General features: G+C 38.1%; 3 protein-coding genes across 4 annotated transcripts; 1 reads left to right on the top strand and 2 right to left on the bottom strand.

Annotated features, from left to right (window-relative positions):
• Window positions 1-750: 750 nt before the first annotated feature.
• Window positions 751-3743, bottom strand: LOC127504593 (tubulin alpha-1A chain). 2 transcript variants are annotated; one of them, XM_051879396.1, is made up of 4 exons: window positions 3597-3743; window positions 2188-2410; window positions 1949-2097; window positions 751-1867 (listed from the first exon to the last, which is right to left on the bottom strand). In XM_051879396.1, exons 1-4 carry the CDS (start codon window positions 3597-3599, stop codon window positions 887-889), a joined length of 1356 nt encoding a protein of 451 aa, XP_051735356.1. In that variant the 5' UTR covers window positions 3600-3743; the 3' UTR covers window positions 751-886. The 2 variants fall into 2 exon arrangements, with proteins under 2 accessions (XP_051735356.1, XP_051735355.1); XM_051879395.1 differs by having other exon boundaries at window positions 751-2097.
• An 8918-nt stretch (window positions 3744-12661) lies between these two features.
• On the top strand, window positions 12662-16367 carry LOC127505313 (tubulin alpha-1B chain). Its single transcript, XM_051880776.1, has 4 exons — window positions 12662-12917; window positions 14641-14863; window positions 14954-15102; window positions 15184-16367. Exons 1-4 carry the CDS (start codon window positions 12915-12917, stop codon window positions 16162-16164), a joined length of 1356 nt encoding a protein of 451 aa, XP_051736736.1. The 5' UTR covers window positions 12662-12914; the 3' UTR covers window positions 16165-16367.
• A 396-nt stretch (window positions 16368-16763) lies between these two features.
• Window positions 16764-24845, bottom strand: pmelb (premelanosome protein b). Its single transcript, XM_051880775.1, has 12 exons — window positions 23544-24845; window positions 22503-22616; window positions 20790-20936; window positions 20516-20656; window positions 20277-20438; window positions 19824-20189; window positions 18367-18537; window positions 18076-18216; window positions 17888-17993; window positions 17602-17807; window positions 17384-17477; window positions 16764-17188 (listed from the first exon to the last, which is right to left on the bottom strand). The coding sequence occupies exons 1-12, from the start codon at window positions 23596-23598 to the stop codon at window positions 17053-17055; spliced, it is 1839 nt and encodes a 612-aa protein (XP_051736735.1). The 5' UTR covers window positions 23599-24845; the 3' UTR covers window positions 16764-17052.
• Between the last annotated feature and the right edge of the window lie 116 nt (window positions 24846-24961).

The raw sequence follows: 24961 nt of genomic DNA, 5'->3' as shown, positions 1-24961 counted from the left end.
AAACGTAAAGAATAAAAATAGTCATAATACTCACAAAAGCCTTTCATTAAAATGATTGTGGTAACACCTTACAGTAAGGTTCATAACATTAATTAACTACATTAGTTAATAATGAACTGCACTTCTACAGCATTTATTAATATTTGTTAATGTTAATTTCAACATTTATACATTATTAAAATCAAGAGTTGTATTTGTTAATATTAGTTAATGCACTGTGAACTAACTAATGAACTGCTGTATTTTTATTAACTAATGTTAACAAAGATTAACAAATGTATTGCTCATGGTTAGTTCATGTTAGTTAATACATTAAATAATGTTAACAAATTAACCTTATTGTAAAGAGTTATCATGATGGTCATATACTACAGCAATGCTCAGAATGTCGTTGTTTAGGCTAATGCTGCTCTCCATGTTGTGTTCATGTTACTTTTTGGAGAAACAATTTGTAATTGTACTTGTGTTTTCTGTCTCATTCATGGGCCCCAATGTATGTATAGTTTCTGAAGACACTGGTAACATTTTGCTCAGTATTTGAGCACAACAAATTGGAATATTTAATGTCATGTTGAAAAATGGTTGAACTTAAGCATGTTTTTTTTCCCTTTTTTCTTACTTTTAATACATTTTAATTATAATTATACCTCACCCATTTGATTGTTGATCTTTAAAACACTTCCATTGCTATATCTGCTATACATTATTCATATAAATATACACAACAATTTAACACAAGACACCCCTCAATTAGTTTGAAAGGAGCTTTATTTCGGATGTCCAAAAGAACTGTAACAACATCATTTTCATTGGTTGTGAGTTTTAATTATCACTGCTTGAATTTTTCCATTTCATGGTTCCTAAATGTCACACTTCTTTCTGCCATTTAATACTCCTCGCCCTCCTCTTCTCCCTCACCCTCGATGGAGTCGACACCAACCTCCTCGTAATCTTTCTCCAGGGCAGCCATGTCCTCTCTGGCCTCTGAGAACTCACCCTCCTCCATACCCTCACCCACATACCAGTGCACAAAGGCACGCTTGGCGTACATCAGATCGAACTTATGATCGAGACGAGCCCAGGCCTCAGCAATAGCTGTGGTGTTGCTCAGCATGCACACGGCCCTCTGCACTTTAGCCAGATCACCACCTGGAACCACAGTGGGAGGCTGGTAGTTGATGCCGACCTTGAAACCAGTGGGACACCAGTCCACAAACTGGATGGTGCGCTTGGTCTTGATGGTGGCGATTGCAGCATTCACATCTTTGGGCACCACGTCACCACGGTACAGCAGGCAGCAAGCCATGTACTTGCCGTGACGTGGGTCACATTTCACCATCTGATTGGCTGGCTCGAAGCAAGCATTAGTGATCTCAGCCACAGAGAGCTGCTCATGGTAAGCCTTCTCTGCAGAGATCACTGGGGCATAGGTAGCCAGTGGGAAGTGTATACGAGGATAAGGCACCAAGTTGGTCTGGAACTCAGTGAGATCGACATTGAGGGCTCCATCAAACCTGAGGGAGGCTGTGATGGAGGACACAATCTGGCCAATGAGCCTGTTGAGGTTGGTGTAAGTAGGACGCTCAATGTCGAGGTTCCTACGGCAGATATCATAAATGGCCTCATTGTCTACCATGAAGGCACAGTCAGAGTGCTCTAGGGTGGTGTGGGTGGTCAGGATGGAGTTGTAAGGCTCTACCACAGCGGTGGAGACCTGAGGAGCGGGGTAGATGGAGAACTCCAGCTTGGACTTCTTGCCATAGTCCACAGACAGACGCTCCATCAGCAGAGAGGTGAAGCCAGAACCGGTTCCACCACCAAAGCTGTGGAACACCAGGAAACCCTGGAGGCCTGTGCACTGGTCAGCCTGAAAAGAAACCATCTGGTCAGTAACCAAACATAATATATCATTCACTTTATGTTTGTTTGTTTGTTTACAACTACATACCAGTTTGCGAATCCTGTCCAGCACCAGGTCAATGATTTCTTTTCCAATAGTGTAGTGTCCACGAGCGTAGTTATTGGCAGCATCTTCCTTTCCTGTGATGAGCTGCTCAGGGTGGAACAGCTGACGGTATGTCCCAGTGCGCACCTCATCTGGACAGACGGGTCATGAAGAAATGTTTAGCGAACTAAGCACTTTGACATACACAATATCATAGATAACATGAAGTCCCATCTTCTTACCAATGACAGTGGGCTCCAGGTCTACAAACACAGCCCTGGGGACGTGTTTTCCAGCTCCAGTCTCACTGAAGAAGGTGTTGAAGGAGTCATCACCACCTCCAATGGTCTTGTCGCTGGGCATCTGCCCATCTGGCTGGATGCCATGCTCAAGACAATAGAGTTCCCAGCAGGCATTGCCAATCTGGACTCCAGCTTGACCAACGTGGATCGAGATGCACTCACGCTGTAGAAGGAAAGGGCAAAATCAAACTAAAAAAAAAAACATGCAAATGTCTCTCTCTTGTGAAGCCAAGCTTTATTCATTCACATCTAAACTTCTAAGGCTACATGCAGCCATATCTTGTTTCTGTGCAGTTATATCCCAGTGAGATATCATGTCAGAGGAAGTGATCACATAACACCCTCAACTGCTGGTTTACGGGGAATGTCCATCAGCTGCATTAGTGATGCTGCCTACATCACCATAAATATTTAACAGCCTCAACAACAGCGCTGAAATGCGATACGATTTCTGAGAACAATTAAAGGGATAGATAACCCAATAATGAAAATTCTATCATCATTTGCTCACCCTCAAGTTGTTCCAAACCTGTATGAATTTCTTTCTTCTGCTGAAGACAAAAGAAGATATTTTAAAGAATGTCGGTAAACGTTGATGGGCCCATTGTCAATGGGGTCCATCAACTGTTTGGTTACCCATATTCTTTAAAATATCTTCTTTTGTGTTCAGCAGAAGAAAGAAATTCATACAGGCTTGGAACAACTTGAGGGTGAGCAAATGATGAACGAATTTTCATTTTTGGGTGAACTATCCCTTTAAATTTAATCGCACTACTCGTCCCTCGAATAAACGTTTTTAATCATATTCCTAATAGGACATATGATTTTTTAAAAATTAATAAAATAAAAATACATATTTGACCAATGACCATATCCATTGGGAGGCGCTGCATCTCATGTTTTTTGTCTATTGATTCAATATGACACCATACCGGACAGCATGGAGCCACCGGCTACACCCAGATCATTTATGCGGCTCCATTCTCTTTGTTGTCTCGTTTTAACGTGCATCACATCCCCATTATACCTCTTTTATTTTTCATATTCTTTCTTAGATTATAAATATATCAATTGCTACATTACTTTATGTAAAATACATGCATTTAAATACATAAATAATCATTTTTTAAAACACATTATTTACAAAAGCAAAACGTTTTTTGAATGTACCGCTCTTTTTGAAGAATAATTAATTGTCTCTAAAGGTGTATTTTTGTCCCATATTTTATTTTATACCCGAAATATTACAAAACGCATAAGATACAGTAAATAACAGTCAATAAGCCGAAAGAAAATGGATATTTGTATAAATAAGCGATATGAAGTAAGCTACATGAAATTGTGCTCACCATTGTTTCTGGTAGTGTTGGTTGGCCGGGTGAGAAAAGATTCTTGGCGGAGAGATCTTACAGTTCGACAACGAGGGGTCGATGTAAGAAGAATAACGTTATAACGGACGGACCTCACTTTATATATGAGTGTTGCCCTGGCGACTACGTTTCTCACATTTGATTGGTCAGACGCGATGAGATCTGCCTAGTTCGGAAGGCTAGACTAATTTCTATTGGTTGTCAGGAAGATTAGGGTTAGTAAAACACCTCCCAGAACCTCACCCAATAGATCTGAAATACTGAATACCGTTTAAATCCAAGACATGATTGTTCAGGAATCAAAGATTTAGTTTCAAATCAACTATCACATATTAGAAACGCTGTTGTAGTCAGCTGCTAGAAAGACGAAAATGTGAAATTGTGAGTTTAATTTTTCTCTCTTACCCTCCCATTATGCTTTTAATGACTCTAAAACACTTGTATCATAATACATTATTTTAGATGAACACCTTGTACACGTAAACCTTTATGTACTAGCATCTTTGTGTAACTTGATCAACCTATTCTCCATCTGTTCTCTTTGACACCTTCTGCCCCTTTTAAGAGCTTTGCCTGGGGTAAATTTTGGAGTTAGTTATCCCATATTCTTTTTCCATTCTTTAATTTGTGCTTAGAAAAACGAACTAAGAGGGACTTTTGTATAGCTAGCCTATAGCTTATCCAAATTGCACTTTAGCAAATTAAATAAGAAAACTGGGATGAAATTAGGCTACATGATAACCACATAGGAAGTTGTAAGGCTTTGTGTAAAAATATGAAGGAAAAACACACTCTATAATAACTCGAGAAATAATAGTTTATGAAAATCAGCAGTCTTTATTCAGCATCTATTCCTATTCAGGTAGGAGTTCAGAAAAAAAAGCATTTGAATATTTTTAAAAATGTTGAGTCATATATGTATATAGGATGAAATGACCCAGCATAGACGTTGAGGAATATAGGCCATGGGACTAAGACACCCAACCCCCCATGCCCTCCTCCCAGGCTCCAGCCGTTGCTAGGCGATGAATAACGGAGTTGCTTAGATACTGACTATCCAATACACAAGCCTACATTAACGGCCATTATGTATAGATCACATGACCCTAAATCTGAATAGCAGTACACAGGGGGAGGATGCAGCTGCCCCAGCAGGGAATGAGGGGATGGCCCATCCTTTTTAATACCCACTCTTCCATCTGTCCCCTATTTAGTTACACCAATACCACTTTCTGTCATTGTCAACAGAGTATATATATAAATATAGCCTACAGTGCTGAGTAGATTACATACAAATTGTAGTCTATTACTGATTCCAAATTATGATGTTAGTAACATAATCCATTAATTTTCAAATTTTTGATATAAGATCTGATATATATATATATATATATATATATATATACACAACGATCAGGCATAACATTATGACCACCTTCCTAATATTGTGTTGGTCCCCCTTTTGCTGCCAAAACAGCCCTGACCCGTCGAGGCACGGACTCCACTTGACCCCTGAAGGTGTGCTGTGGTATCTGGCACCAAGATGTTAGCAGTAGATCCTTTAAGTCCTGTAAGTTGTGAGATGGATCGGACTTGTTTGTTCAGCACATCCCACAGATGCTCGATTGGATTGAGATCTGGGGAATTTGGAGGCCAAATCAACACCTCAAACTCGTTGTTGTGCTCGTCGAACCATTCCTGAGCCATTTTTGCTTTGTGGCAGGGCGCATTATCCTGCTGAAAGAGGCCACAGCGACCAGGCAATACCGTTTCCATGAAAGGGTGTACATGGTCTGCAACAATGCTTAGGTAGGTGGTACGTGTCAAAGTAACATCTACATGGATTGCAGGACCCAAGCATCACACTGTCTCCACCGGCTTGCCTTCTTCCCATAGTGAATCCTGGTGCCATGTGTTTCCTAGGTAAGTGACGCACACGCACCCGGCCATCCACACAATGTTAAAGAAAACATGATTCATCAGACAAGGCCACCTTCTTCCATTGCTCCATGGTCCAGTTCTGATGCTCACGCGCCCACTGTTGGTGCTTTCGGCGGTGGACAGGGGTCAGCTTACGCAACAAACTGCGATGCACTCTGTATTCTGACACCTTTCTATCAGAACCAGCATTAACTTCTTGAGCAATTTGAGCTTCAGTACCTCGTCTGTTGGATCGGACCACACAGGCCAGCCTTCGCTCCCCATGTGCATCAATAAACCTTCGCCGTCTAACATCACAATTTAGCCTTTGTCAAACTCGCTCAAATCCTTACTCGCTCAAGCCCGTTTTTCCTGCTTCTAAAACATCAACTTTGAGGACAAAATGTTCACTTGCTGCCTAATATATCCCACCCACTAACAGGTGCCGTGATGAAGAGATAATCAGTGTTATTCACCTCACCTGTCAGTGGTCATAATGTTATGCCTGATCGGTGTATATACCGTTATATAAAACAAAGGGATAAATTAATTCTTATACAAATGTATATTATCTTAAATATGAGTGGGTCCAAAGAAAGTAAATATTTTCAGCTATTCTCTTCTCCACAGGTAGGAGACACTGAAACACAGAAAGCGAGAGTTCTGTTAGTATAAACAAAATAAAATGCAATATTATAAGGATAAAGGTACATTTCCTGTAGTAAATTTCATGTGAGCCCAAAAAGATTATGTTTTCCAGTATCAATATATTTTCTGAGCTGCACATGGTCGTTGCCCTTTGAAAGAAGATGATTGTCTCAGGAGATATAATGTTTGTCCTCTGCCATGGTTACTTGCAACTGCTATGCTTCTGCAATGCATATATAACCTCTTAGACTTATTGTATTGTCATTGATAAATGCAAAATTCTCCTTTAGCCTATTAGTTTGGCTAAAACCACTAGCCTATTCTTACATGTCCTTTTTCTCCCTCTTCTCTCTCTTCCCTTTTTTTGTTTTCATGCGTGAGTGTTCATTTTACTGTTTATAGGCTGGTTGCTAACAACATTTGAGCAGTAAAAACAATAAGCCTACAGGTCTCACATAGCTCCTTACATGTTTAGAATAATAATGCTATCCTGCAGGCTATAGGAATTTACTGTAATTCTTTCAGTAGACATTTTATATACCTGCTTCAAATTCTTTTAAATGATTCATTTGCAGTATTGCACACACGCGCACGCACACACACACACACACACACACACACACACACACACACACACACACAAACACGTACATATATATAATTTGCAAATTTTGTAGGCAAGTTCTAATGCTATATCAATCAACTGCTCTGAGACAGATTGCATCTCTGTTGCTTTTTCAGCATAATCTCTGATCCTGTTCACTGCAGTGCACAACCCATTAAGACAAGGACCAAAAATCAATATCGTAGATGACGCAGGCAGAAAAAAAAGACTACAGCTATCCTGCAGGAACAAGGGGGTATAACAGGAAGATAATAAAATACTGATATGCAAATTGATATGCAAATACTGACGGACATGATACGATTATCTTTTTATTTAGATTCAGAGCTTCTCTTCTACCTTACCTACTTCCAGATGTTAACTGCTATCTACACTGGAGGCATTTTGATATCAGAACAATAGAGTTTAAATAAATACATTAGACAGATTATTGTTACTCGATTTACTGTATGTCACAGTTTGAATTTTTATATCAGTGAACGTACAGTAAACTATGCCTCCTCTAAAGGTTGCCAAATTTGGTATCAATAACCTCCTAACATCTTGAAGGAAAAGACTGAGGGAAAACAAAATCCAATTATAATATTGATTTACAAAGGCACACCACCTGTTTTTACAAAATAGCCAAAGTCGGCATGAAACAGATTTTTTCTTACCTATTGTGACGTATATGCGATAGAAACGGCTTCTCGAACAAGAAAATATGTAGGGTGGGAATTTTGTCCATTGGGAATTGATTGGATGGTTGTTGCTGTGATCTCATGTGAGTGACAGGTTGCCCCGCCCTCATGCCAGTAAATACGTCATTAGAGAAGAGATCTTGCTGCAAAGGCTAGTTATTTTGATTAAAGATTATGAGGGCACATGAATTATGCCTATCCATGCATGGATAAATCATTTATAATAAATACTGCAATATTCCTTTAAAAAAAACAAGAATGGTCAATTTTGATTTCATGGTGACTTTAAAAAGTATGGAGGCTTCTTCAAGTCTTTTAAAGGAGCAACACTGCATAAATGTGTAGAGAACTGCACAGATTTAGCTGATGTAAAAAAATCCATGACTCATTTATTATGAGTCACAGACTGACATTATGTACACATAGCCAGTGGCAGAATACCAAATACGTTCTGTGGTTTATGTTTAAAGTTTTCTCACCACTGGCAACTGCACACAGACCCGTCCCTCCCATCCTATTCTCATAGCAGCATCTGTGAGAAGAATTCCCTGCGGTAATCCAGCCAGTGGAACACTTCCGATGGAATGCTTATCTTAAATGCATTACATCAGTTTCAACAATTTTTCAATTTGAGATTTTTGTTATGTTGTAAGCACAGAAACAATATGTGATTAAATGAAAGTATGATTATATTAACTTATTTAGTCAAAGGTTATACTGTTATATGTATTTAAACATGCAAGTAAAGGAAATAAGAGCCTGGAAAAACTAAACAAACTGCCTGAAATACTAGCTGGGGAAGTAAGTAGCAGGTTCAAACCGATTTTTGTGCTCAGACCCTGCAATTAGGAATATGACAGTCATGGGTGTTCAGACAGACACAAACAGGCTTCCAGTTTTGCATAAACCCAGCAGATGTGAACAGCTCACTGACACTGACAGGGCAAGAAAAAAAAGTCAAGTCGCTCACGTGACAAATGCGATGACATCATTTCAACAAAATCTAGGACACAGAGGGAGGAGAGAAGGCAAGCAGGACAGTGCCATACAACACTAGGCTCAGTCTGATAGCATCTACTGTCTGACTATCTACATTCAGTCATTTTATACTTTAACAGGCAACATAAAAATTATCTTAAAGGGTTAGTTCACCCAAAAATGAAAATTCTGTCATTAATTACTTACCCTCATGCCGTTCCACGCCTGTAAGACCTTCATTCATCTTCGGAACACAAACAATGATATTTTTGATTAAATCCGATGGCTCAGTGAGGCCTGCATAGCCAGCAATGACATTTCCTCTCTCAAGGTCCATTAATGTACTAAAAACATATTTAAATCAGTTCATGTGCGTACAGTGGTTCAATATGAATATTATAAAGCGACGAGAATATTTTTGGTGCGCCAAAAAAACAAAATAACGACTTATATAGTGATGGCCGATTTCAAAACACTGCTTCCTGAAGCTTCGAAGCATTATGAATCAGCGTGTCGAATCAGCGCCAAAGTCACGTGATTTCAGCAGTTTGGCGCTTTGACACGCGATCCGAATCATGATTCGACACGCTGATTCATAACGCTCCGAAGCTTCCTGAAGCAGTGTTTTGAAATCGGCCATCACTATATAAGTCGTTATTTTGTTTTTTTGGCGCACCAAAAATATTCTTGTCGCTTTATAATATTAATATTGAACCACTGTACTCACATGAACTGATTTAAATATGTTTTTAGTACATTAATGGATCTTGAGAGAGGAAATGTCATTGCTGGCTTTTGCAGGCCTCACTGAGCCATCGGATTTCAAACAAAAAAATCTTAATTTGTGTTCCGAAGATGAATGAAGGTCTTACGTGTGTGGAACAGCATGAGGGTGAGTAATTAATGACAGAATTTTCATTTTTGGGTGAACGAACCCTTTAATGTGTCCTTGCTGACAATAACAAATCAAATATGGTTTGCTGCATGGTCTTAGCTGTTTTGTTTCTGGTCTCTTAACCTATTAATATTCTTTTTTTTATTTAGTATTAGTCAAAAATACTATTTAATTTGTATCAACATGATGCAAGACAATTTTCTCAAACAGTATAGCCTAAAGCCAAGTGGACACAGTACGATTTATAATAGTCCTTTACAACTGCTGCTTGTCACACTGTAAACATGATCCCCGCTGTAAGCCATGTCACTGTTGGATCTCAGTTGTCATTAATATCAGACTGTACGGCAGCCAAGAAAACGGACGCACGCAAGAAGACTCGTCCGGAGTTTTACATCATCAATCCGTGGCACGTTCAGTGACTGTGAACTGGGTCATTGTAGTATTTCAGTCCCCCAGACTTTTTAAAGTGGTGGTTCACCAAAATGAAATGTTAAAAGCTTTTCATAATACTTTGGTATGTCCATTATAATGAATAAAAATAATTGCTGCATTTAAATCATTTTTATCATAAAATAGTCTTCTATTGTACTAAGCATTTTGTTATGTCCCACTTCACTGAATTTGTACTTAGAAAATATTTAACAAAACGTGCACAATGTCTGTAATTTTTGGCAATATTGTAAGTATCTATTTGTGTTACTTTCTTGTGAAAAAAAATATTAAAAAAAAAAAAAAAGCAAGATATTTTATAAAAAAGTCTGAACTCAGCCCCGTCACACCAACCATTCTCCGCCTATAATAATTTAGACTCAACCCATATGTGACATAATTTACCAGAAATTACATCATTCAGGTCTGTTTAACAATAGTGAATAAGATAATGAGTAGTATCATACTTTTTATTCATATTTTTGAGGCGTATTATAGTCAAGGAGGGTATTGTCAAGCTTAACAAATCAACCCCATCACATAAAATTAAAGGGTTAGTTCACCCAAAAATGAAAATTCTGTCATTAATTACTCACCCTCGTGTCGTCCCACACCTGTAAGACCTTCGTTCATCTTCGGAACACAAATTAAGATATATTTGAAGCGACGAAAATACTTTTTGTGTGCAAAAACAAAACAAGAATAACGACTTTATTATGTTATTATGACATAGTGAACGCAGGGCAGGCTTCCATGTTTATGTCCAAATGCCGGCTCAGTATTGGCCGAAGCTGAACACGTGAGCACCACGACGCATGCTTGTGATGCTGATGCAGGAGCCAGCCAATACTGAGCCGCGTTTGGACGTAAACATGGAAGCCTGCACTGAGTTCACTACATCAACTGTTTATGACAACAGTTCAAATTGTTAAATAAAGTCATTATTTTTGTTTTGTTTTTGCGTGCAAAAAGTATTCTCGTCACTTCATAACATAAAGGTTGAATCACTGTAATCACGTGGACTATTTTAACTATGTTTTTACCTTTCTGGACCTCAAAAGGTCCAATGATGTGTGGTTCAGAAACCCTCAGATTCCATCAAAAATATCTTAATCTCTATCTAAAGGTCTTACGGGTGTGAAACGACATGAGGGTGAGTAAATGATGACAGAAATTTCATTTTTGGGTGAACTAACCCTTTAAGATCAAAAAAATTATTATTTTTCAAAACTTTATTTTGATCCATAAGTATATATACAATGTACTTATTATTTAATTGCTGCCATATGGTCTACTTCAAGGAGCAGTGGCCATATTGAGCAAAAACCCCAATAGAGACTAAATTAAAAATATAAAATTGAAGGCAATGTCTCACTTCAAACCTGTTACAGTCTTCAACCCCATCACACTATTCTCAACCTTGTCACATTAATATTTTGGGGGAAAAAATAGGGAAAATGAATAAAAATTAAGGCATTTCTTGCTGATTACAACTGGACATGTTAAGGACTAACACAATAAAATTGTGGTTTTAGTTAAACATCTGAATTGGAAACCTTTTTTTTTTTTTTTTTACAGAAATAAAGAGACCACAGACACACAAGGTTTATTTTTAACTTCAGTCCCATAAAATTGTGAAAATTATCATAAATGTTACATTTATAGTTATTAAATTGTTATGAAGGACATGTGAGCAGGTAGGCCTAGATGTTTGTTTTATACCAAGTTTTGTGTAAAATCCTTTTTAAACCAATTCCATTTTGTCCGTTAAGGGGTGGGAATAGAGTACCTCAGGGATGATGTGTTTTTGTAGGCCAACCCGGAAGTTAGCGGCGCACGGGTTCCCTCGATCGAAAGCCTATGCATTTTTCCCATATACTTTTGGAAAATCGCAAAAAATAAGCTCTGTGTTTAACAAAGGGTTATGACACTTACACGTTTTGTCTATCAAGATAATCTTTACAAGTTAACACAACATTTATACATTTTGAAGCCTAAATAAAGTCGTCAGATATAAAAAGCTAACAGTAGGCTATAAACGGACTACAGCACACCATGGTTGCGGATTAACGTCACCACCACCAAGCTTCCTCATACTTTATTTAAAAAACAACTTTATTTAAAAACATGCTCGCTGATTATGATCTGCGCTGTGTATGAATACTTATCCACTTTTTCATGAGAAATGCTGTCCAAATGTCCTGTTTGTCATGATGACGTCTAAAGTCCCTGCAAAGAAAGTAGTCCCTTTTAGCAAATTGTTAGCAACCGCTGTTTTTAAGACAAAGTAAAGGTTTAAAAAATCACAAGCGGGTTATAACTGGTGTGTTTTATGTCATAGATCAAAACGTGAAAATATTTAGAGGCTTTGTTAACCACAGACCTTATTTCAGGCAGTTTAGCGAAAAACCCATTAAAAAAAACCATTGACTTCGGGGCGATGGAAACGGTAGTCCTAAAATGCTAACTCACTTCCGGGTTTTGCCTACGAAAACATGTAATCCCTGAGGTACTCTATAAAAGGTGTTTAAATTTGAAAAAACTGAAAACAATAAAAGGTCTTTAATGCCTGATGTGGGAAAATATGGCTTGTTGGAGATTTGATATGTGCATAATGATGTGGGGTATAGAAAATCAGTTATATGTAGTTTAAAAAAAGAAGAAAAAAAAAGAAATCCAAGTTGAAATATTACCCAATCCCAGGAGCTTGCATTTACATGCGGGATCGAAATGGTGGCGAGCAAACAAAAACAATCTCCATAAATTTTATTGCATCATCAGGTTCTGCGCTCCTATTGGTTCTTGAGTTGACGGTTGTTTGATTGCTTGTGTGAAAGGAAACGTGTACAAGCCTTTAAATGATGATAACAGGTTCATGTTCCTGTATGAATACCAAAAAGAGGAAAAGCACCATATCTGATGCGCATTGCACTGATTTATATCGGTCACAACACTTGCATTTTCTCCCTTCCTCGTTCGACGTCAAGCTCATTCAACTCCTCCCCTTCATCCTCACTGACTGATTCAATCTTGAACAGTATACTCACAGTATACTCCTAACAATAAAGAAATTTCTTGCCTCCTGATATTCACCTCATCGCTCCATCTCCTCCAGAACAATGGTGAGTATAATTCTTTTTCTTTCCCTTTCAAACATTGACGCGGCAAAGGTTTTCGTCCCAAATGTGTGTGTCATTTAATGCTCGTCTGGTATTTTTCAAAGCGGCTTGAGCGGCTTTTCTTTGTCATTCAGCGCGCGCCTTTTCCTTAAAATGGAGGAAAAGCTCGCGACGTGACACCGAGCAAAGATTTATTTTTTGCAAATAATCTTAAGTGTTGTAATGCAGAGAATGCTGCAGTTAAAATATTATTCATCGTACAGTCATTTAGTTTATAAATGCCGTTGCAAACGCCAACCCAATAATATTCACCCATTCATCAATCCATCCATCCATCCATTCATAAGTATGCCTTCAGAATATGCTCGAAATTACGAGTTTTGGTCAAATGCCGTTATAAATAACATAATCATCAGTTTTTCATGATGCACAAACCCCCTTTTTTTGGTTATAAATCATATTCAGGCTAGTAATACACCTGTTTTGAGGGTGCATCTCCAAAACCATCTCACATGATGAAGTCATTTTTTTTGACGTATGTATTTAAATGATTGTTAAAATAGTGTGCGTTATCGCTGTCTCAATCATTATTCATTATATACGATATAAAAATAGAATATACAAGTATATTCTTTTGCAATTACTGCATAATTAAAATCTAATCACCATGTATTATAATTAATAAGTGTGACTTAAATGATATCCTAACAAAAATGCACAAATAGAATGATTTTTTTTTCCTCCATCAGAGATTGACATAGAATTTTCTTGAAATTTGCATCCACCCCTCCTCCCATCCGCATGAGCAGTAAACTGGGTGGGGACTGCAGCTGTCTGCAGAAGCTCATGCCTGGCCTGTGCAGCAGATGACTGGATTTCTATTCCTGTTCTATTCCACAGCTGTTATTGTCTCCACTGAGATTTTGCATTAAATGTGTTCATGCATTTTATTATTTTGCTGATATTGTTTTTATTGAATTTCTGGGAACTGCCTTTGTTTATATCAAGCTGTCTTTAGGGAAATTCAATGATGCAACCAAATATTCAAGATTAGCACTGACCAAATATAAACGTTTAAGAACTGATCATTAAAAAATATATATTAATCAAAGAATATTCTGAATTCCCTTCAAATAGTGGATACAGCCCTTGAGAAAATGCAATTCAGTTTCTGCATCTAAAAACCTGCTATAACTAATGCCCCTCCATTATTGAAATTCATACTCTTTTGTAAACCGCTGAGATGACAGATAAATGGGAAAAGGTAGATTTCTGTCAACATTTTTATTGTTCTCTTTCAACGGCTAGTCAGACACGGTCTGGCAAGCCTATCCTATGTGGGTGGGGCTTCAGCCTTGTTCCCATTCCTGCCTCATTCCCTTTGAATAAAGAGAACTGACTGCTTTCTTTGTTCCTCCTTCTTGGTAACCTTCTAAGTCTTTATTATGCCAGTTCACTTCTTGTATGTCTGTCCTTAAGGTAAATATCATTTAAGCAGGTGTTTACAGCACATTTATGGTGGTGCATTTCTGATGCAATGTCAGTCAGATGTCTATTGTTGTACCTAAAACATTGAACACATTCAAATGTCAACAGAATGAGCAAAAGAAAGCCTTTGCGCATGTCTTGAGAGCTAGCAACCTTATAAAAAGGTTTGTGGCTTACAATACAAACAAAACTATACAAACAAAAATTCTTATAATGATTTCCACATTCGCTTCTACAGCGTGAGTGCATCTCCATCCACGTTGGTCAAGCTGGAGTCCAGATTGGCAATGCCTGCTGGGAACTCTATTGTCTTGAGCATGGCATCCAGCCGGACGGGCAGATGCCCAGCGACAAGACCATTGGAGGAGGTGATGACTCCTTCAACACCTTCTTCAGTGAGACTGGAGCTGGAAAACACGTCCCCAGGGCTGTGTTTGTAGACCTGGAGCCCACTGTCATTGGTAAGAAGATGGGACTTCATTTTATCTATGATACTGTGTATGTCAAAGTGCTTAGTTTGCTAAACGTTTCTTCATGACCTGTCTGTCCAGATGAGGTGCGCACTGGGACATACCGTCAGCTGTTCCACCCTGAGCAGCTCATCACAGGAAAGGAAGATGCTGCCAATAACTACGCTCGTGGACACTACACTATTGGAAAAGAAATCATTGACCTGGTGCTGGACAGGATTCGCAAACTGGTATGTAGTTGTAAATAAACAAACAAACATAAAATGAATGATATATTATGTTTGGTTACTGACCAAACGGTTTCTTTTCAGGCTGACCAGTGCACAGGCCTCCAGGGTTTCCTGGTGTTCCACAGCTTTGGTGGTGGAACCGGTTCTGGCTTCACCTCTCTGCTGATGGAGCGTCTGTCTGTGGACTATGGCAAGAAGTCCAAGCTGGAGTTCTCCATCTACCCTGCTCCTCAGGTCTCCACCGCTGTGGTAGAGCCTTACAACTCCATCCTGACCACCCACACCACCCTAGAGCACTCTGACTGTGCCTTCATGGTAGACAATGAGGCCATTTATGATATCTGCCGTAGGAACCTCGACATTGAGCGTCCTACTTACACCAACCTCAACAGGCTGATCAGTCAGATTGTATCCTCCATCACAGCCTCCCTCAGGTTTGATGGCGCCCTCAATGTCGATCTCACCGAGTTCCAGACCAACTTGGTGCCCTATCCTCGTATCCACTTCCCACTGGCTACCTATGCCCCAGTGATCTCTGCAGAGAAGGCTTACCATGAGCAGCTCTCTGTGGCTGAGATCACTAATGCTTGCTTCGAGCCAGCCAATCAGATGGTGAAATGTGACCCACGTCACGGCAAGTACATGGCTTGCTGCCTGCTGTACCGTGGTGACGTGGTGCCCAAAGATGTGAACGCTGCAATTGCCACCATCAAGACCAAGCGCACCATCCAGTTTGTGGACTGGTGTCCCACTGGTTTCAAGGTCGGTATCAACTACCAGCCTCCCACTGTGGTTCCAGGTGGTGATCTGGCTAAAGTGCAGAGGGCCGTGTGCATGCTGAGCAACACCACAGCTATTGCTGAGGCCTGGGCTCGTCTCGATCATAAGTTCGATCTGATGTACGCCAAGCGTGCCTTTGTGCACTGGTATGTGGGTGAGGGTATGGAGGAGGGTGAGTTCTCAGAGGCCAGAGAGGACATGGCTGCCCTGGAGAAAGATTACGAGGAAGTCGGTGTCGACTCCATCGAGGGTGAAGGAGAGGAAGAGGGCGAGGAATATTAAAATGTTCACGAATGTCTAAAATTGAAAACAGTAGACCGTTAATTTACAAACGATATACATGAGGTATCAAGTGTAAAGTCTACTCCTAAATGTTAGGGACACATTCTTGATCAGTTGATGTATTGTTATGGCCAGTATGACTTTTATTTGTGGAATTTGCTTGCCAAATTTTGACTGAATAAATTGATGGTGATGTTCAAAAATCTGTGTATGTGCAATGCTTTAAAAATCTTTCATGTGGAGGTTAACATTGGCTTTTGGTTTTAAGACATTCTGAGCATTCAAGACAAGTAATCTGCTTACTAACCTTTGACAGGTTTGGCTTCCAACAACTCCGGATGAAGGAAAAGTAGATTAGTAGTCACTCAGCAGTCGGTATTAAGGCCATTCTAGGTTTTTAGGGAGGTGCAAATGAGTTACAGCAGTGGTATGCTTGCACGACTTAAGGAAAGCAGGTCATGGTATCAAATGGTCTTATAGTAAAAAGCCTTAATTAAATGGATTGTAGACACCAATGTCTAAGATAATGAGGCCAGAAAATAATGGCAGCTTTTGTATTATTTTATTCAACTGCATTAAAAAAGGGGTTCCAGAGGTACTTTAACTGTTAACATATTGTTGAATATGCTTTGTTGGCCCAAATGGCAATAGTTTCCCCTTCAAGTTTAAAGTACAAAATTTAAGACAAATGCTGTAATTAAAAACAAGTCTTTGTAGAAAAATGATTTAGGGTCAAATATGTGTATAAAAATACAAAAATCCAAATTGAAACATTAAAGATTAAAAAAAATGGAATGGTAAAAAAGGTTTATGCTTTTACACAATTCAAGATAGTGCTAACGTAACATTACTTTTTCAGTTGAATTTTCATTAGTTTTTAAGTAAAATTCACACTACTCCTTTTTTCTGATCCACCATCTGCTGGTTCATCAGGCTCCAGAAGAGCGCTGGTATAGAGCTCACTCCAGCGTTGTTGGATTGGCATGCAGGGACCTCGGTCAGCCTTTGATACCCTTTAAGACGCCTAGAAAATGGAAAAACAAGGCCAGTTGATTGCTTTCCAACCAGTTTTACCAGTTAATGTTCACACCAATTTGCTTACTGATTAAGCTTTAGGAAACCTAAAGGGACAGTTTGAATAATTAATAATATTCATGAATGATTCATGCCAGCTAAATAAGTCAGTGCATGGATATTAAGCAGTGTTAAAATGACTCACTTATATGCAAAGGCCACAGCACCCAATGCTGTTGCAACAGTCAGGATTCCTAACAACAGGGCAGCGGCACCTGCAGATGTCAACCTAGAACCTGCTAAATTTGGTACAGATAAAGACATGCAAGATGATTCAATAGCACAATAACTCTATAAGCCTTTTGAAGAACTGTTCTCATTTTGGAGCACCACGCCTAAAGTTTCAACAGTGAATAAACTCACCTATGTTAATATTAACCCTGGCATTTGTGACCGCCATACTGACATCATTCGTCATAGACACATTGATACAGAAGATCCCAGAGTCGTTGAAGAAGTGTCGAAGGATGAGTTGGCAGTCTGAGGAGGGGCTCACAGCATTGCAGATGGTCGTAACTGGCATATGGCAGTCTGCATCCGACACTACAGTGCACACTTCAGTGGGGAGGCTAAAAAGAGCAGGTAAGGTCATGAACTCTCTATCAGGCTGTTTTTTGAGGTTCCAACTTCATGCTTTGCCAGACCTCACCTTCCTTGGCAGGAAACAGTGAAATCAACAGCATTCTGCTCCATCTCTGTTAGCAGTAAACCATCAGCTACGGCCACCTGGACGATCTGCACACTTTCAATGCCCTCTGAGGATACAAACATACATTATTCTCTAATTAAGGTCTATAATGGATCATATAAAAATACAAGTCAAAAAAAGAATCTTACCGATAATCTCAATATCAGTTGAGAAGGATCCATAACGGTAAATCACACAGTCACTGAGTGTGTTTGGGACCTGACGCTTTATTATTGATACATGGTCCTGGTCAATGTTGTCTTCCTCCACAATCGCCTCCATGTCAGCAGCTGATATTTTGGAAATTCATATGTAAATTTATATTAATATATATTTTTATTAGTATAAATATATTTACATCATATGCAATTAATGTTTAGATATAATTATCTAGAATTCATTATCTCTGAATATCAAAAAATAAGAAAACTACAACTTACTAGTAGTTGTCTTCAGTGTTTCAGATGTCTTAGATCCAGATCTAAGGTCAAAGACCTTCTCAAGGCTGGATCTTGTTGGAACTTCATTTGTAGGTGCAGGTGGAATCATTTTCATTGTAGATGCAGAAGTGGATTTCAGAATGGGAGCTGAAGACTGATTGGTAGCATGATCTGTTAATTCATAAAGTAAATAAAGTAAAAGAACTTTGAGTTTTACTCTGGTTAGAATTAGCACTGATGTTTTACTATGTAGGCTCCAGTATTTCACACAGGCATAGCTAAATAAACAGAGGTGGACAGTAACATACTTTATTAGGATATTTTTTTATTTTGATCGACATTTTTACTTAAATCTTAAATTTTAAATAATAATATTTAACTTTTTACTATACTGCATTTTATAAATCATTTCGTTCATCGTTATTTCAAAATGAAGAAACCGAATCGCTCCGAAACCGAGATGTCTGATTAATGTAAACACATGAATGAATCATTTTAAATCGATTCTTTTCGATGAATCTGTTGACGTTGTTCACAAATCACAGTGAACGATTCATTAGGCGCGTGATCTGATTGCAGTCGACAACTCACTGATTCAATGATCCGGTTGGAGCCTCAGAGCTTGAGTGTACAACTGATGGCGCGAAAAGTAAGTGACTAACGCTGAATTTTAGTAATATTTATTGTAAATGAAAACTATTTTTAGGGTATATATGAGTTGTTTGTGGACTAAATCTACTGCGACAGTCCGAGGCCGAGCTGTTGAAGCTCACCGTATGAAATACTTGAATGCTGACGACTAACGTTAGTTGACTATACTGATCTATCTATCTATCTATCTATCTATCTATCTATCTATCTATCTATCTATCTATCAGTATGCAGTATTTTCGTATCTCTTCACACACACGCAAGCGCACACACACACACACGTTGGGTTTTCATGTTTTATGAGGACATTCCATATAATGAATCACAGAAAAGTTTCTGCATTATTACATTTAAAAAAAACAAAAAAAAAAACATGATTTATAAGCTGTTTTCCTCAAGGGGACCTAAAAAATGTCTTCCCAAAGACTGATTTTGGATATGACCATCTTTGTGGGACATTTTGTCCATAATGTAGGGTATACCTGAACCACACACACATACACACACACACACACACACACACACACACACACACACATTTGTTTCACTATAATAGTGAGGATATTGGATAGACTTACATTGATTTTATATCAAGTTAAAGATATTTTCTATCGCCTAACCCAACCCAAAACACTAGATTTTTGACCGATTTATAAGCCTTTTTAACAGAGGACCAGTAAAATGTCCTCACTAGTGGGTTGTCATAATATTTCACTATAAAAGTAAGGACATTTGGCCTACACACGTGTATAGCCAAACCTGTACACACACATACACACACACACATATAGAACCATGCTGTGCACCTGTAGTGATGTGTTCAGTTGGGCGAATGGGGCTCTCAGAGGTGAAGGTGTTGGTAGTGGGATGAGCCTCAGTTGGAAGGTTTGGTGGAGTTGCACAAGATGAATCCGGAATAGCTGCTTGTACGACAACTTGAGGCTTGAAGGCACCAGATGTAATGTAAGTGTGAGTGACGGTCAGTTCCCTGGAGATTACAGTGCCACTGCCATCCCCGAAATTCCAGTTAAAAGTCACGTCTGATTTGCTCAGGTATTGGCTGGGGTCATGAATGGTGATGCTGAAGGCCACCGCTCTGTTCTGGATGAATATCCGATCACCTTCATCTTTGTCATTTACCTGAGTCAGGGAAACCGCAAAGGGAATCTGGTCTAGAAACACAGGGATAAAATAGTGTTTCATTACATCCGAAAACCAAACTAAACAAAAGATCAACATTATGTTTACAATATGCTTACCGGTGATACTAAACTGTGTAGATGCGTATCCAATAGGGATGAATTTATCTTTTTGCCTGTAGTGATAGATGACAACATCCATCATATAAGAGCCCAGAGGAACATCATCAGTGCCAATGGTCAGTGATGAGGACGGTCCGTCGCACACTTGCCAGTATTTACCTGTCAAACACAATAGCGGATTGTCAGGTAGGTGAGATAACTGCACATCACAGTAAAGTAAGTGCGTCTTTCCTTACCCCAGGTTTTCCATACAAACACATAGGGAGGTTGCTTGTCCCCCTGTCTGGGAAGGAGAGGAGCATTAGGGAACACAGCATTCCATGCATCTGCAGAGTTCTCCTCAGGATAGACAGGCTCTCCTTCATGGAACTGTGTGCCTAAATTAGAAAAGTTGACATATTTGTGCATTATTATTATTAATACGACTAAAATTTTGTTGGTCATAGTGCTGGCAGCAGAAAATGCATTTTCATCTTTGATGAAAGTGAGATGAAGATCATAGAAATATACCGTTGATTGTGCAGTTTTGTGCCCAAACAACTTGTCCATCTGGCAGGACCTTCTGGTTGTGAGGGAACACAATGTCAATGGTGAAGGTGATTTTGGCACCGGTCAAGGTGGGTGCATCATTTCCCACATCAAACTTCAGTTGTCCACCTGTAGAAATTTACATTTATGCATTTTATCTAGAGGTCGGCAGAGAGTGGATTTTACCGATAACAATAACTAGGTTGGACCACACTGGCCGATAACCGATTAATCAACCGATAGTTTTTCAAATAAATACTGAATGAAAACAAACATAAAAATAGTGCTGAACTTTATTACAAAAATCGAAAAACAGTACTGAACCATGAAAATGTACTGTACTTTTTAAATGTAAAAAAAATTATTAACCCTCTATGGTATGGTGTTGCCTCCAGGCAACATAGTCTATTTTAGTTTCTTTTTAATAAAATGAGACTTTTAAAAAATAAATAAATTAAAAATTAATGAAAATGTTTATTGATATTGTTATAGTGTCCAATTTTAAGCAGGAAAACACCACAAATAATTTTTTCCTCATTGATATCATATTGTGTACCATAGAGGGTTAACTTTATATTTATTAAATATATTATTTATACCTTGATCATTAATGTTACTTCATAGAGCATTAACTAATGTTAAAGGGATAGTTCACCCAAAAATGAAAATTCTGTCATCATTTACTCACCGTCAAGTTGTTTCAAACCTGTATAAATTTCTTTGTTCTGCTGAACACAAAGGAAAATATTTTGAAGAATGTGGGAAACTGAACAGTTTTGGGGCACCATTGACTTCCATAGTATTTTTTTTTTCCTGCTATGGAAGTCAATGGTGCCCCAAAGCAGCCTGGTTACAAACATTCTTCAAAGTATCTTCTTTTGTGTTCAGCAGAACAAAGAAATTTATACAGATTTGGAACAACTTCAGGGTGAGTAAATGATGACAGAATTTTCATTTTTGGGTGAACAATCCCTTTGAAGATGTCCATCTTTAAATATCTATACAAAGGCCATAGCATTGAAAATAGACACATATGTATATTGTATGTATACTCTCTCACTTTATTTGCTTCTATTTTAGAACACTTGATGATTATCTAATCAAAATAACAAAATACAGTGATGATAAAAAAAAGAGCAGAAATTGAATGCGTTTCTGACTTGTTTATATGTTTCTTTTGACTGCATGAATGGATCATTTTGTTTTCTCATGTCACTAGCTTTAAATATGCAACTTCACTGCATAACGAATGCATGAAAATGACCAGCCAGATGTAAACTAATGCAAATAGATGGTAGCAATCATGACATTAAACATTTGAGTTAGAATTGTGTGTATTTTTGTCACATTGTTTTAATTGCATCTTTCTGCACTATAAAGAATCTTTTGTGGAATGGAAAGGTTCCATAGATGTTAAACGTTCTTCCTTGAGCCAAAGATGCCAGTAAAGAACCTTTATTTTTTAAGAGTGTAAATCAGCTTTCATTGCATTCATGTTTTTATCAGTTCATGCACACCCGGGGAATCAAACCCATGACTTTGGGGTTGCTAGCAACATGCTCTACCATTTGAGCTACCGAAACACTAATGAAACAAGTGAACTAACATTACAGTTGCAAATACTACATCGATTTAAGTGTGTGATTTAATGATGTAGAAAAGAAATTTCTTTCTTTCTTGACTGAATTTTATCACCTGTCCAGCTGTTTTTGTTGAGTGAGTCTCCATCTTTCCAAACTGGGAAGCGTTTTGTATTCCATGTCTGATTTTGATTGAATCTGGATTTCGAGTTGCTTCTGTCAACTTGTCCTTACGCAGAAAAGAAAAACGAGGAAACTGAAATGAGATTATTTGGTGGAAACTAAAAAAATGATTTGAGAGAAAAGACATCGAAAGCCCTTTAACTCTAAATGACTGACTTAAAAACTTTAAAGTCTACAATTGGTGGAGAGAATGAGAGGCGGGGCATGTGACCGGATAAAAAATATAGCACAATTTCTGCAGTGTGACCACAAATCCTGTGCATGTGATGGTCAGCTATACATGTGACCATACATTTGGCTTTACTGCATAAAGGACAGGCTTGCTCTCCGAGCAAAGTGCATAGGCTAGCATAACTCAAAATCTGAATGCAATGCTAGAGTTATGAATGACTGAAACTTAGAAACAGCTGGTGCTGTGCTAGTCAAAACTATAACATTATGGGTATAAAAGACTTGTCACATTACAGTAACACTTTTGGGCTATTTTGTATTTTTAAGTCATAGGATATATTATTTCTTATTTGATCTGATTAGCTAATGCACTTTATGTCTAATCTTGGAAAATTAGCAGACATACTTTTAAGGAATATAAGGGGGTCAAGGAGATCAGGACATTGTCACGCAGCATTAAATTTACCCGCAGGGTTTGGAAATTGTAGTAGGGCAAGTTTTAAACTAAATGACGTACACATGGAACTGTCAAGCAAGGCAGGAATACCCTCCAGCAACATTAATTGAAATAGTTAACTATTACGTTAACATTTTTCTTTCGCCTTTCCTGATAACCAGTGTTCTTTTCAATGCAGTTAAAAAAAACCCTCCACTAATTATAAATGCTGGTAAACATAATTCCAATATAATGTGTAACCAGGGCAATATGATATACAAGAAAATGGTGCTGTCTATTTAATAATATTAACTAAATTAAACACAATAAATATAAATAATTAATATTGAAATAATGTTTACTTACTTGTTAAAGCCACAGACAAACAGGTCACTATCAGTATTCTTGAAAGTAGCTTCATTGTGTCTTTGTTGTTGGCACCTTAATGACTTACATCTTCAGAAGCATCGCTCTTTATATAGCCACATCCTACATCTATGGCTGAACAGCCCCTCCCCTAACTTAGGACCATGCACACACACACACACACAAAAATGTGCAAAATTTCCTAGTGATGCTGTGCAAGAGTTATCAGAATAAAATAACATTTATTATTACTTGTACTAATTGATCAAACTAATTTATTAATTATGCTTAATAATTATCATTTGAACAAAAAGCATTTTATTATTATTAATATAAGGAGAACCCAAAAACCAATATACAGATTGGAAGAACTTGTAAGAAAACATCAAGAACATCTTTACTTACCATAGAACCATAGATTTCAATTAAAAAAAAAAAAAAAAAAAAGTAAAAAGAAGTATAGTTCTGAAGCTAAAGTGCTGCAAATAACTACTGAAGAACCTTTTGTTTGAGTGGAAAATACTTGATTTGACATATTGGGGCTTATTTTTTTTACTTTGAGTCACATTGAGATTACAAGCTCTTTTCCAAGCTGAGCTTCTTTTAATGAGGAACGAAGCTGGAGAATGCTTCCATGTGATATCAGTGGAGCACTGCATGCGGCTGGACATCTGACGCTTTTAAAAGCTTTGTTTCTTAATTGGGTCAGCGGCCATAAGCATCTTACACTTTTTTGCCACATCTGAACATTTTTTTAATATCCTAACAAATGCAATAGAATGAGTTTTGGTGCTAAAATAAGCATGTAAGTGTTAATTTTGAGATGTGTATGAGAAACAGCGTTTAATGCGAATAAATGGGAAATTGAGTCAAATCTGCTGTAGATGGCTGGTACAGTATCGGAGTCATGCGAGATCAAGGATGGCTGACTCCAAGAACAATAGAGTCTGTTCAGGTCTGAGCGCTCATTCACTGTGAGTACCGCATGAATCATCTACATTCTGTGAATACTAATGCACAGAGGTTAACAGGTTCAATAGTGCACTATTTTTCAGTGAAATACTTCACTATTTATTTTCACACATTTTTTGCTTTGCACTAATAAGGATGGGGAAAATGCACTTAATTGCCAAAAATAATTGCACAATGCAAAAAAAAAAAAAAAAAATCTTATGGATACATTACTTTTGCTTCATTACCTTTCTGCAAAATATATTTATTTTGATTTTGGGGTGAAATATGAAATCCGACACTAATTCAGCTAATATTAAGGCGTCAATAAAACAATAAGTTACACATTATGGCTAGACAAAAATGCCTGGAATGGAAAGTTAATCAGGATTACAGCAGCTCTTGTGACTTCTTGATTAACCCGGATTTTTGGCATCCCAACAAAACAATCAGATTTTCAGAATTGT

This window comes from Ctenopharyngodon idella, chromosome 22, assembly GCF_019924925.1.
Source record: "Ctenopharyngodon idella isolate HZGC_01 chromosome 22, HZGC01, whole genome shotgun sequence".
In the NCBI taxonomy this organism is placed as follows: domain Eukaryota; kingdom Metazoa; phylum Chordata; class Actinopteri; order Cypriniformes; family Xenocyprididae; genus Ctenopharyngodon; species Ctenopharyngodon idella.
This window is presented reverse-complemented; position numbering and strand designations above follow the sequence as displayed.